This window comes from Dendroctonus ponderosae, unplaced genomic scaffold (assembly GCF_020466585.1).
Source record: "Dendroctonus ponderosae isolate FM_Combo_2020 unplaced genomic scaffold, Dpon_F_20191213v2 Dpon_F_20191213_1, whole genome shotgun sequence".
Classification (NCBI taxonomy): Eukaryota; Metazoa; Arthropoda; class Insecta; order Coleoptera; family Curculionidae; genus Dendroctonus; species Dendroctonus ponderosae.
The window spans coordinates 19,403,239-19,417,240 of record NW_026017110.1 but is presented as its reverse complement, the minus strand read 5'-3'; the positions used below and the strand labels follow the sequence as shown (position 1 = coordinate 19,417,240).

The following is a 14,002-nucleotide window of genomic DNA, read 5'->3' as shown; positions in this document are numbered from 1 at the left end:
TTACAGCTTGAGCCTAAGTGTGTCGCAGGATACCCTCTAGGTGATAGTTCTTGATTACTTTTTGATAAATAATTCGTTTTTATTGCGAAATAGGAGCAATATTTATCAATCTGTAATAAAAGACGTGAGAAAATTTTGTCTTTTTTAAAGACAAAAATTTTTGAGGCGAAATACCCAACGAAGTTCCTAAAAAAAAAATGAATCCGCCTCAACAATATAGAACTTATCTACAACCATTAGTTGTTGTTACGAAGTTGAAGAGTTAAAGCTTTATCTTCAGCTCATGGATCATTTAACTATAAATTTAATTTAAAAGCAAGACACCGTGCAAATCACAATATAACTTCTGAAAACTCTTTTTACCTTCTTCAATGTGTTGCTCATCAATTTTGTGTTCTCTGGTGCAACAATTTCTGGTTTACTTGTTTCGGATGTTTTTGGCACCTACTACTTCAATATTGTGTGGTCTTCAATCTTAGTGTGAAGTAACTTGAACTGATTATGTGCTAAGTTATCAGATCAATTTATAAAGCACTAAGCTCTTGGCAATTAATAGAATCCATAGACAGGGTGTCCAAGTAAAGATTGCATTGGAGTCTAGGCTGGTGCAAAAAAATTAATAACAGACAAGGACCAGGGGGAAAATTTTGTTGAGGATATGAATCTTGTCTTGTATTTTTTATTTTTTCTTAAAGTTGGAAACTACAACAGTTTCGACAAGGTCCTTGCCTGTTATCATTTTTTTTGCTAGATGAAAATTTGAATCGGCACTAGTCTATATGGGATACGAAGTCGGTTAAATTAGGAAAAAAGGTGCGCAATCAGAGGAGATTTGTATATGGATTTGAAAAAAGAAGTATTTCTTTTAATTTTTTTTGAGATATTTAGAAGAAACCGGTTTTCGGATTTAAGTTATTTTTCATTTTTGAAGTTATTTCAAATCATATCTAAAAAGAACAATTATTTCTGATGGCACCATTCCTAGTGCTACAAGATGGTGCATATGAAAATGTTTAACAACGTTTCGATTCTTTAAAACCATCATCAACTTTTGTTTATACTCGCATGTACAAATCGCAAAAATCGCATGTACAAATCTGTTTTCATCCCTTAAACTGCATGATTATTTCAACATTTCTAGTGTTTTCGTGGTTGAGTTAATTTGTTTCTTAAAGTTGGAACCTCCACCATATTTTTCATCTGGTCTTTGCCTGTTATTCGTTTTTTTACTATATGAAAAATACAGGACACTCTGTATAGTAAATTATTTCTAAACTGAAGTAATTATCAAATGCTTCACATGACCTACCATTAACCTCTGGAGATTAATACGAGAGAAATAATAATATTTTCAGATTTTTTCCAAAAAATTCCAATTAGTAAAGAAATTAATTTGATAAATTACCTTGACGTTTCGGTAGCTTTTTTCTGCTATCGTTATCAAACAAATACAGTAAAGTCCGCTTTTAATGAACCCGGTTATAGTGAATTTTCGGTTAAAACAAACTTTTTTCCTTTAATTGAAACGTCATCCATAAAGACCAACGTATTTTTTTACTGGTTATAACGAACTTCCGGATAAAACGATCACTTTTTAGGTTAGTTGTATATTCACTTTCCGTTTATAACGAACTTCCACGCTTAGTCACATCAATCCTGGGGAGTTGTTTATATTAGTGAGAGCGAGAGACAGCCAATGACTTGTTGTTTTTTGCCGCGTTATGTATGTAAATCGTTTTAGAATGGAAAAACAAAAACGCAAAGCTTTTTCACTAAATGAAAAGTACGAGATTATTAACAAAATAAAAAGTGGAGTAAAGCAGTCAGTACAGCTTGAGCCTAAGTGTGTCGCAGGATACACTCTAGGTGATAGTTCTTGACTACTTCTTGATAAATGTTTCGTTCTTATTGCGAAATAGGGGCACTATTTATCAATCTGTAAAACCCAACAAGAAGTTTGTAAGAAAAGGAAGTTTGTAAAGAAATTATATTCTGCAATTTTCAAAAACCCGAAAAACTCACAAGTTCCAGTATTGATTTCATTTTGCAATCTATTTTGAATAATTGCATTGGCAGCTAATTTTTACAGAGCAAAAATTTGTGCTCCCGCAGAAGTTTCGGTTACTATCATCAGAAGTCACTATTAGACGTAAAGTAAAAATGTAACCCGATTAGGAACCTCTATTAATTCTGAATTTATCATTCCCTCCATTTGCGCAGTTATTTCTTAATTTCACCGACTTCGTATCTTTCGCAGTTTCATAAATACCCATGCAAAGCAACCTTATTTTGGACACCTCGGGAAGGGACAAAATCATACTTCCTAAAAACACCTTTTTATTCTGTGACTGATTTTTACTTGGTGTAGTGTCCTTTTTCTGAGTTTGGCCACTCTTCAACTTCATTAATTGCCGGGGGGTTAATTGGATTTGTATGGTAGTTAGAATTTTTTACTTCGGGGTCATCAGTTTGAAGTTCATGTTTATTTTTATTGTTTATCAAAGGGACCGCAAGTTGCAAGCCGAGCGGAATCGTATTGGGTTCAAGTTCAGCGAGCAAAATTTCAATATCTCGGACACTAACGTCAATTGTTATCTATCAATTAGGTATGAGCACGATCCGCTTGCAATAACATAAACAGGGTCAACAGTTGTTCCTCGTTATGGTTTGGGGTGCTGCTTGATTCCATTCACCCATATTTTCCACTTTTAAATTGTGAGGTTATTCTGCAGCGTTTGTAACGATGGGAGGTTGACGTACTCTGATGACCTCTGTGTTTGGATCTTCTGTCCATGATGATTGTAAATTGTGTAAGTAATTAGCAACCACTTCTACTGTGTAAGGAGCATTTTTATTAAAAGAAGAAGAAACACGCATAAATTAATCAAACATGTCTAATAAATATAAACAAAATGGTCATAATCACTAAATTGTTTCAAGATTTACCCATACTTTTCCTCGAGTGTTCAAAATGAGTCCAGATTTTTCAAAGCTGAACGGCATCTTAGTCTTCTCGTTTAATGTTATCTTGAAATTCCGAAGGATTGAAATCAAACCAACTTTTACCTGCAATATTCCAAGACGCTTCCCTACAAACAGTTTCCTCATGAATACTTTATAGTTGCATGTACAGGCTAAGGCTGCACGCATTTGATATGAAATCCGTTTTAGTTGCATCCTCACAAGATGTGAAATTCCATGTTATTGCATGTTGTAGGTTGTTAATTTTTATAATATTCTAATTTCCATAAGTTAGTTTAGTGGTCTAACGTGGATACAAAAGTGTTAGTTATCGATTAATTATTCATTCAGTAATTTGGGAGAAAGCCATTTTACGGTGGCCCAGCTTGTAAATTGTAAGAAGTTGAGAACCGAAATAAATGAGAGTTAGCCTAAATTTGAGGAAATTTGATTGGTAATATCAAAGGCAAATAAAGCTTCAAAACATGCTTTTTCCATGCATGCACATCGTTGAAACTCAACTTTGTTGTGTGAAAACGTATTACCATATTCGTTGTGTCTAATAAATTTTGCTATTGCATTATTCTCTAATAAATAGTTAAATAAATTTAAGAAAACCTTTCTTCACAAAAGTCGCTTTTTATTTAAATATAAGGATTTGCCTTATTTTAGCTCTTGGTTCTTACCGACACAACTTCTTGGCCCTTCACCAAACGGAACGAATGAGCAAAATGGTCTTTTCGCCATATTTTCCGACGTAAATCGCTCTGGATCAAAACGCATTGGATCTGGATAATATTCAGGATCGTAATGAATTCCCATGTTTGTCGCCATTATCAGTGTTCCTTTCTCAATGGTAAGTTTACTATCCGGTATTGGATAATCGCTTTCACATACTCTTGGAAGAATGGGTAGTACAGGATACTTCCGTAATGTTTCTGAAGTAAGACGCAAAGTTTTACAGGATTGATAACTATCATTTGTTTTTCAATTGGTTCAAGAATAATTCATCCGCAATCAAATATGGCAATTATGTGCGTACGTTTGGGATTATATTATTCATAAATTTTATCAGGATTAAAAATTAACATTAAGGATTTTCTATTGGCTATAAACAACACATAAAACACGATCAAGTATGATTTTGAGAATAATACAGTTTGGATTCAGTTTATGCGCATGTTGCAAAAGAAAGTCTTTTCTACACATTAACAGCTACTTACGTTTATTAAAGTATATAGAGAATTAATAAAAATACTGGAAGCATGAAGTTAGGAGAAATAAGTAGACAATAAACTGCAGCCAAAAGATCTCGAAGCTAAAAAAGTAAGGTAAATCGTATTACATATGAAGAAAATGTGAAAAAACATATAGCTTGTTGAACAAGTAATCTAGCAATATTTCCGGTTTATTTTTTGATAGGAGAGACGTTTGTTAAAAAATCTTTAAAAGTGCCCTATAGGTTCTGAGTTAATTAAAACGTTTTAGTTTCCTAACAAAATAAATCGAAAAGGAGATTGCAACTGACATACTCGGTGCTCTAAACGTTTTCAAAGATTTTATATTAACAAAAAAATTGGAAAAAGTCAAACTCTCAAATATAACTATACTATGCAATCACGCTAATAATTTTCAATTTTAATTTACAGACTTACCTTTAACAACTTGATCCAAATAGTTCATTTCGGTGATTGCATCGTAATCAAGAACACCATTAAATCTGCTTAAAACAGTATTGATTTCATTTCGCAATCTATTTTGAATATCTGAATAGGCAGCCAGTTCATACAGAGCAAAAGTTTGTGTTCCTGCAGAAGTTTCGTAGCCGGCTTCAAAAAACAGGTGCATTTGAGCAGCAAACTCTTTTATTGTTAGCGGTTCTGGTAGACTATTACCACTATTATCGGAAACAATTTTAGTTTTGTCGCATAGGTCAATTAATATGTCGGTCAAATCGTTTCTTCTTATTTTTTCCACTGCTCTTTGAGTTTTAATATTGGCAAAGAAGTTTATGAAATAATTTGTTACATGTGTTGGAAACACCCTGAAGTTGAAAAATATAAGAATGTTCCTGGGAATTAGCAGTACCAAGGTGTTAAAAAGTCGACATAATTGTATATCAAAGAATGCTCTTGCCTGCTTCATTAATTCAGCATTTTTATTTTTCAGACATTCAGTTTCGATTCCAAAAAGGGAAGCGGATGTTACGTCCACGGTAAATCTACCCAAAACACTCTTAATGTCAATTGGTAATTGAGACTCTGCCATATTTTTTAGTCTGTTGACTAATAGTTTGGTAATACTGTCCATGACATCCATGTGGTTCCTCAATTTGCTTGAAGAGAAGGCTGCGGGGATTTTAGAGCGCACGTGCTTCCACTTAATGCTTTCCAAATTGAAGAGATGCCCAGACAGTGGGTCGATTTTTTCGTTAATATAAAAACCGTGATTTCGAAAATTCGAAAAATCTGTAACCAATATTTTCTTAATCAGCTTATTATCGATTGGTATGAAAACGGGTTTGCTGCCGAAATAGGCACCTCCCATATCCCAACCCTTGGCTTTCATTTCCAGATACCAGTCGCCAAAAAGTTCTCCTAAACCCCTTTTTCCAAGAAAGAAACTTTGAGCATTTCCAAATGGGATGGTTGGCTCCAGGAAATTAAATTTTCGTTTTTTCCAATAAGAAAAAGTGTATGTAGAGAAGGTTATAGCAGTAGAGAAAATTATTAAGAGTAAAATTATGATGATAATAACGAGAGCCGCTGGAACCAGTGACATGTTTTCTGCAAAAAAAAAAACAGGCGATTTAGTTTCCAAGCATCTCATGTTGGAGATAAATCCAGGATTAAGTTTTTTATATAGTTTGTTCTTTTTATATAATCATTCATTACGTTTCTTGCACATATTAAATATTCTACTTAACCGGCTATTTTAATTTTAATTCATGTCGATAAAACTAGATATCTAGTTAAACGCCCGAATTTTCTCGCCAATATTTCTCTGTTCAAATTTTCCGAACAATCGCGTCCCATTAGTTGGTGTTATGAAGTTGAAGAGTTAAAGCTTAATCTTCAGCTCATTGATCATTTAACTATAAATTTAATTTAAAAACTTATACACAATATAACTTCTGAAAACTTTTTTACCTTGTTCAATGTGCTGCTCGTCAATTTTGTGTTCTCTGTGCAACAATTTCTTGTCTATTTGTTTCGGCTTTCTTTGGCACCTACTACTTCAATATTGTGTGGTCTTCAATCTTAGTGTGAAGTAACTTAAACTGATTATGTACTAAGTGCCAGACAAATTTACAAAACACTAGGCTCTTGGCAATTAATAGAATCCATAGACAGGGTGTCCAAGTAAAGATTGCATTGGAGTCTAGGCTGGTGCAAAAAACTTAATAACAGGCAAGGACCAGGTGGAAAATGTTGTTGAGGATATGAATCTTGTCTTGTGTTCTTGTTAAGTGTATAAGTGGTAATTTTAATCGTTGTAATGTACAATTTAAAATGATCTATGTGACTTGGTGGTTGATTTATCGTTAAACCGCTTTTACTTTTGCTGATCCAATTAATTTTTGTGAGCAAAAAAATTACAGGCAAAGACCAGGTGGAAATTGTTGCTGAGGTTCCAACTTTAAGAAAAAAAAAGTTTAAACGTGAAAAAGACTGTGAAAAGACTTGGACGTGGAAGGGGTTTCCAATTAATCTAATGTAGATGCAATTTAGGGGTTGATAACTGTTTTTTTGCAATTAGCCGCGAATCGTGTCTTCCAAGCGGAAAACGTTCAATACAAAACTTAATCGTCAAAAAACTAAAGTACATTTTCCGCATGTTTCGCGCTACTTACTGTAATAAAATTCTTTCAATTGTAATAATATTTTATCAAAGCAAGTCATATTACTAGAATATACTCCACTGCTGTGATAATAGAAATAATGTAGAAAATCGACAATTATTGAAAATATTGAATAAATCATGATTCCGAAAGACTGTCGCAGACATTCTTGCAACAAACGAATGTTAAACACACCCTGAATACCGCATTTGAAAATAAAACCCATCAAAACTGTTGATCCTCCGAAATAATTTTTGAAGTGCCCGAACAGGCGGACAAGGGAAGAAATTTGACTCAGTAGTCCGCTACTGGTCTTTATCTATGGTGGGTAGTCCGCACCCGAAAATCGTACGCGAAGCATCGCTCCCACAGGCCCTTGCGTGCACCCTCTCCTTTTTTATGGTATATCCGGTGTCTAAGTTGGCAAGGGCCCCTATAGTAAATTATGGGTTGATTGTTCAATAAAGGACGCAGTACCTCAGTGATTGGAATAACAACTCGTCATACAAACCACAACCCCGACCTCCTAAAGGTCTTTTTAACTAAAAATTTGCAATGTTTGAAGCTCAACCGGTCTAGTTGTCCAGGACCAACTTAAAAAACGGCATACCAACAGACTTCTAAGGGGGCTGACAGGCTCCAAAAACAGTAAGTTTTAAACTTAATTCTCTTTTTGGAGGCCAATATTTCACCGTCAAGGACTAACGGTAGTGGTGCATGTGCAACCAGTGCGTTCTTTTGTGTCAATTTGTAACACTTAAAGACTAATTTTGACACTTTTTGTTTTATTGAAAGTTAGTTTAAATAGACTAAACAATACTTTTTCGTTTTCATTATTTGTCATATCCATTCTTAGTTTTAAGTTAAAGATAAGTTGCTTTTTGTAAATTAGATGTAGGAAACATTGTAGGTTTAGAGATTTATTGTGTAATTAAATGTTTCAAAGCAGACATTGTTCATGTTTTTGTCGTTGCAGTTTTATTAAAGCTCAAAACGGATATAAATTAAAATTCACCCGTGGAAAAATGTATTCCACTGATAAGTGCTAACACTGTCAATGCAAATAATTTAGAGACTATTCAGTTTTTTGCAATTTTTGCTTTACAACGATTAAAATGATCACTAGTACACTTTCCAAATACAAAAAAAAATCAAGACAATTGCTTCAGGAAGATTTTCGACAAATCTACATAACTCGAAAGCTAGTGGCGTCCTGATCTATAAAACAATCATGCGTATTCACCATCAAAGAAAACATCCATTTGCAAATTTTCATGTACATAAAATCATTTATGCGCTAGAAAAAAGTTAAATGCTACTGAAAATTGGTTGCTCTCCATTTTCACGTTTAAAATGATATGTCAAAAACTGTTAAATAGCAACGTTTTAATTTTTTGTATTAACCACAAATCTACCATTGAACCTTTCCCCACGTTTTCCCGCAAATCGCAAAAATCTGTTAACAACCGTTAAACTCCATGATTTATTCACTATTTCCAGTGTTTTCGTGGTGGAATTTTATTTTTGGCTTAAAGGAACCTCCACAACCTTTTCCACCTAGTCCTTGCCTGTTATTCGTTTTTTTATTAAATGAAAAATACAGGACACCCTGTAATGACAGTAAATTGTTTCTAAACTGAAGTCATTATCAGATGCTTCACATGACCTACCATCAATCGGTGGAGATTAATACTAGAGAAATAATAATATTTTTCTATTTTTGTCGATTATAGTACGTTGCAGGAACCAATTTTCTACGACTTCCGATAACCCGAAGAACTCACTAGTTTCAGTTTTGATTTCATTATGCAATCTCTTTTGAATATCTGGATACGCAGCCAATTTATGCAGGGCAAAAGTTCGTGTTCTCGCAGAAGTTTCGTAGTCGACATCAAGAAACAGGTGAATTTGAGCAGCAAACTCTTTGATTGTTAGCTGTTCATTACAACTATTATTGGAAACAATTTTAGTTTTGTCGGTTAAATCAATTAATATGTCGGCCAAATCGTTTCTTCTTATTTTTGCACTGCTCGCTGAATTTTAATATTTGCCAAGAAGTTCATGAATTAATTTGTTACATGCGTGGGAAACACCTTGCAGTTGAAAAATAGAAAGATAAAAGAATGCTCGTGGTGATTAGCAGTACCAGTGTGTTAAAAATTCGACATCATTGAATGTCAAAGAATGCTCTGGCCTGCTTCATTAATTCAGCATTTTCATTTTTCAGGTTCGATTCCAAAAAGGCAAGCGGATATGACGTCCACGTACGTTAAATTTCGTTTTTTTTCAGTAAGAAAAAGTGTACCTGCAGAAGGTTATAACAGTAAAGTAAATAATGAAAAGTAAAATTCTGATGATAATCACGAGAGCAGCTGGAACTGGAAACATATTATCTGCAAAAAAATCGAGAATTGAGTTCAAAACGCACTCGTATTTAGTACCTTTGCTTTAGCACTAAAAGCTCGTTACACTTTTTAAATGGAAAATTCAATATTTTCAAAAGTTTTGGAACGATGGTGATGTTTTATTCAAAATTTTTTAACTCTTCTAATTTTTTTTGGACATATACCTTATGGTTGGAGCATACATAACGTTTTTTAGGCAACAGGGGCAAGTTGCTAAATATTTCCATATGCAAAAGAAACCTATCAATTTTGTTTACTAAAAAGTGAAAGTACAACTATTGACTAATAAATATGCGGTCGTTTTCCAATTAATCTAACCGGACAATCATTCAATTAAGATTATTTCAGTAGTTAATCCCTAGCTTAAATTTTAGGTTCATTATTTAAGACTATATTTTCGAATAGTTGCAATTTTGCAGATTACTACAACTTCGAGTAAGTAACTACTTACTATAATTATAAACCAACCTAAATTATTATAGTGTTTTCTTCACACTGCAGAACGACAATGATACTTTAAATTACTTTACTTAGTTAATTAAAAAATAATTAAAAGTCTAATCGCTAGACGAATTTTATTGATTGGGCGCCCTTGGGTTCCACAATGTGATTTCCCTCAAGTAGTTGTTCATAAACTTGTGTTTTATTGAAATGTTTTCACATGGTTTTATACAATAATCTCATCCATCTGAAATAGGAACATTTTTCGTTTGAGCGAAAGAAATACTAGGGCGCGTAAACAGGGGAAGCTTTTTCAATTAAACCCAAGGGCTAGCTAATGGCTTCTGTAAGCGGAACTTTCCTATGCTATTTTTTATTTTCATCATTTCCTTTTCTTCATATCGGTTATTATTGGACATTATTTCCCCAGCTTTTAGCTCGTTCTGCCAGATTGTGATTGCAGCCTGATTTACTCGAAAAATAACGACCTGAATCAAGCGCTTTATGGATTTTTCGGTCGTAATTTCGTCATTGTTTAGGTAACTCTGGCAGTCGATGGAATTGGGTCATTTCCTATACGGTATTTTGTGTAATATCATTATGGAGATTTTTTTAAATAAAAATTCTAACATTTAGATTTTGAACCTAATAACTCAAATTTGATTGTTTGAAGCATTTTTATTAGAACATTAGAACAGTTTGCTAAATTATGATTGTGTTGTTCCTTACTTCATATGACTCAAATAATTTTTTTAAATTAATTAACCACAGCAAATTTTACTTAGTTTTCTTTAATACTTATGCAAACATAATTAGTTTTCTTTTAATAAAAAAAAGAGTTAGTGCTGGGCATAGTATTTTAAATAATAATAATAATCAGAACTTATAAATTAGTAAATTGTAACCTAAACATTAATGTTCTTTTTGTGCATTGTACGAATGCACATTTTTTGATTAAGTAGTTGGATGCGTAGTAAATTAAAGTTTATAAACTAAAAACTTATTTTTTCTATAGGCCAGGCGAATTACGACGAAATCTTTCAAATATGGTTCTAACGTGACGTAACTTAGATAACTATTGGAATCGCTCGGGAATAGTATACCAATTGAAAGTATCGAGGTGCGCCAGCTTGAAAAGTTGTGCTATTTGCATAAACAACGAAAAACTGAAAAAAAAATGCGAAAATCGTGTTTTTCTTCGGGAACAATCGCATATAACTCGGTAAGTATGCATTTTGCAGAAAAAATATATACTCATTAATTTCTTCGCTATGAAATGTTCGATAATATAGAGTTGGTTCGATATCCGACCGTTGGGAATGTTCGCTGCAAAATGCTCGAAAGTGCAACAAAACTAGGTAAAAAACAGGGTAATTTTAAATTATTTATTTGACAATGCAAAAATAACCCAATGTGAGAAATGTAACTATAAAAATTGAAATCATCGTTTTTCTACCGCCACTTAAATAAAATCGTCAAAATCGGTGCAGTAGAAGCCGAAATACATCCTCATGAAGCGAGCACGCCGATTTCAAGTTTCCCAGCCTATCCCCACCCTTCCAAATTTCGGATCCGAGCGCGCACTATTCAATGTTTAAACAAATTTTTGGGCGTGATGCACACGTGCAATGTAATTTTTTAAAGCAGATGCGAAAAGAACTTGTAAAAATCTATCGACTGGTATATATTTTACTGTTATGTCGTTAACCGTTACGCGGTATACGCTGCCCAACTTTGGAAGTTAATATCTTAACATCTACTCAACCAAATTGAATTATTTTTTTCACAAAGAAGCGTCTTTCCGAGTACTATCTTTCCGTACTTTCCTATTTTTTCCCACTTGCAAGTCCCGCTTCACAGGTTAATTTGTTTATAAGCCAAAATTTTCAAACTTTTTAAAACCGCTGAAAAAGTAATTAAAAATTGTAAAATGGTTAATATAGCAATTGTATAATACAGTTTAAGGGTCCAAGGAGGGGTGAAAGCGCGGGCGCAAAAAAATATTCATAACTTTGAGCCTGGCACAAAATTTAAAAAAAGGTAATTTTTTCAGGTAGGTTAATTAACAATTGCATTATGCAAAAACCGTCCGTCCCATATTAATCGGCCTTGCGGCTCTCGTATTGTATTGTAGTACTTTTCTCTAAATGCATGGCGTGATTGGGTTATTTTTTCATTGTCAAATAAATAATTTAAAATTACCTTGTTTTTTTTAATTTTTTGTTGTTTTTCGTTGTTTTTGCAAATAGCACAACTTTTCAAGCTGGCGCACCTCGATATTTTCAATAAGTATACCATTCCCGAGCGATTCCAATAGTTATCTAAGTTACGTCAAGTAAGAACATGCCAATCTGTAACTCGCCTGGATTATTCATATTGAACATGTCATTTTGACCCTAGTTTAATTGGTTAATGTTCTCGTCAGTGAATAATTCAAACTATATGTAGTATTTTACAAACGTTCGACAAGATAAAACTCTACGAATGTACATCGCGCATTGCTGAATAAGATAAGTCCACATTTGCAGTTGATTATCAATTTCATGGGTACCGATTAATTAACAACTCCTATTAGTTGAGATCCCCGATCAATATAATGTGATAATCGTGACTAATCACTGCATCCCAAAAGTACACGATTTAATTAAATTTACTCTTGAAATCGATCGACAATACAAACTTATTTTCAACTCGGCAAAGCTTTGTTTCCAAAATAATACTTCCTTTCTACTCCGATCTTAGCACTGGAATGGTTAATTACTTCAGAAACCACTTAAATGCGAAAATTCAAACTGAAATTTAAACTTCCGACTAATTTATTTCAAGTCCTACTACGTACATTACATAATTCAACTTGGCAATTGCAGGAGTGTTGGAACAGTGCACATGCACGTTTGCCACTGTCAAATTGCCTTTTTACCTGGAACTTTCCAAACGACCCAAACAGGAAAATTAGCACTACACGTTTTCCTTTCATAAAAACGTCACGTTTCGCGCTATACATTTGGGAGAAAAATTAGATTTGCTTTCCTGTATTGACAAATTTATTTTAAAACATGTCTCAATCTTGACGCATTATCTTGCTAAGGCGACAGAAGTATACTCATATATTTCTGTTTATTAAGGACGAGCCCAAAAAGAATAAATGAATATGTGTTTTCAGTTTTCAATCACCTCATGTTCGTATAGTGTGGCCGAAACGCCTGCGAATCTTTTATTTCTCCAGATTTAACACGCATCAAATTTTGATCAAAACGCAAAACACTAAAGTGACTTAATTCTACTTTTTATATTCACATTCATAAAAATTGCACATAATTTCCTTTGGTTTGTATTTCCAGTTTGTTTTTTAAATAACCTGGAATTATATCACTAAAAGTTAAATTATTTAATTGAATATTGACATGGTTTAAAATTAATAGACGTCTAAAAACAAACACTACTTTACATTTTGGTGAAATACTTTCAAAATAATCCAGCGGAAAAATATCAAAGTGTTTTAGAATTTTGGTTTCCATTTCAAAAATCGTTCAGAAGCAAGATGATGATGAATAAATAAAAAGCAATTTTAAAAGTGTATCAGTAATCTGCTAAGCAAATATGTGTTTCATGTTAATAGAAAGGTCGACAAAAGCCATTAAACAATACAAATATACATTATTCCTATAACAAATAACATGTTTAAGAACTAGCTAAGGAAATATTTGATGAACGTTATTTGAAAAGTCCAAACTCAAGCCCTTTTCGGAACTCTTTGAAAAATAACGGTTTCAGATTTTAAAAAATAATAAAAAAATGTTTTTGTCAAAACAAAACTGAAGAGAATAGGCGAACGCGGTATGTTTAAGTGAAATAATAAATGCAAATAAAGCCGGATTATGTGGCAAGTTCAATACTTAAAAATGCGAGTAGAAATTTTGTAGTAGCTAGTAGGGTTTCCCAGCCTTATGCATAGAACTATTGAAGTAATTATTTTAAATCAACGGACTTGTTACCTGCTTGAATTAATTTTGAAAAATAATAAGTAAACTAAATATTAACTTGCTTTATTGTGATTTTTATTTGTTTTTACCCATTTATGTAAATTTACTTACTCGTTCTTGATATATAGGATCTCCATATCAATATATTTACAAAATACAACGACACGGGAATTACGTATAACGAACGATAGACAGACTTTTTAAAAACAGGTTTATTCCTTTAATACAACTGTTCAGGTCGAGGTTAGAAGCAAGAATTAATATTACTATATTTATACATTAAAATGAAAGATTGGTTAAACTTATTGGTCAGCAGTTCCCAGGGGTTCAGGTGTGAACCTTGGCGACTTCTAGCGGAAGATGGCTGCGGC

General features: G+C 33.1%; 3 protein-coding genes and 1 long non-coding RNA gene across 12 annotated transcripts in view; 2 read left to right on the top strand and 2 right to left on the bottom strand.

The window, feature by feature from the left end:
* LOC125505827 (cytochrome P450 6A1-like) overlaps positions 1-520 on the bottom strand; it is a 5,131-nt gene extending 4,611 nt beyond the window's left edge. For both annotated transcript variants that reach the window (XM_048670498.1, XM_048670499.1), the window contains exon 1: positions 364-520. The gene's annotated coding sequence lies outside the window, so the exon portion shown is untranslated. The remainder of the gene's footprint in view (positions 1-363) is intronic.
* Positions 1-7,752, top strand: part of LOC125505828 — a 12,834-nt gene extending 5,082 nt beyond the window's left edge. Inside the window, exons 2-4 of one of the 2 annotated variants that reach the window (XR_007282454.1) lie at positions 2,607-2,810; positions 3,634-3,817; positions 5,131-7,752. This is a non-coding gene — a long non-coding RNA (uncharacterized LOC125505828). The remainder of the gene's footprint in view (positions 1-2,606; positions 2,811-3,633; positions 3,818-5,130) is intronic. The other variant, XR_007282453.1, reaches the window with a different exon arrangement.
* LOC109546936 (uncharacterized protein CG43867) overlaps positions 1-14,002 on the top strand; it is a 178,826-nt gene that overhangs the window by 77,100 nt on the left and 87,724 nt on the right. The window lies entirely within an intron of this gene.
* On the bottom strand, positions 2,879-5,790 carry LOC109545959 (cytochrome P450 6a2-like). Its single transcript, XM_048670500.1, has 3 exons — positions 4,617-5,790; positions 3,648-3,899; positions 2,879-3,089 (listed from the first exon to the last, which is right to left on the bottom strand). The coding sequence occupies exons 1-3, from the start codon at positions 5,788-5,790 to the stop codon at positions 2,926-2,928; spliced, it is 1,590 nt and encodes a 529-aa protein (XP_048526457.1). The 3' UTR covers positions 2,879-2,925.

What these genes read in the sequence shown, in the direction of transcription:
- LOC109545959 (XM_048670500.1), bottom strand. Translation starts at nt 5,790, where the DNA reads ATGAGATGCTTGGAAACTAAATCGCCTGTTTTTTTTTTTGCAGAAAAC. An exon ending in TTTGGATCAAGTTGTTAAAG is followed by an intron (nt 3,900 to 4,616) that starts GTAAGTCTGTAA and finishes GTCTTACTTCAG; the next exon opens with AAACATTACGGAAGTATCCT. An exon ending in AGGGCCAAGAAGTTGTGTCG is followed by an intron (nt 3,090 to 3,647) that starts GTAAGAACCAAG and finishes AACTGTTTGTAG; the next exon opens with GGAAGCGTCTTGGAATATTG.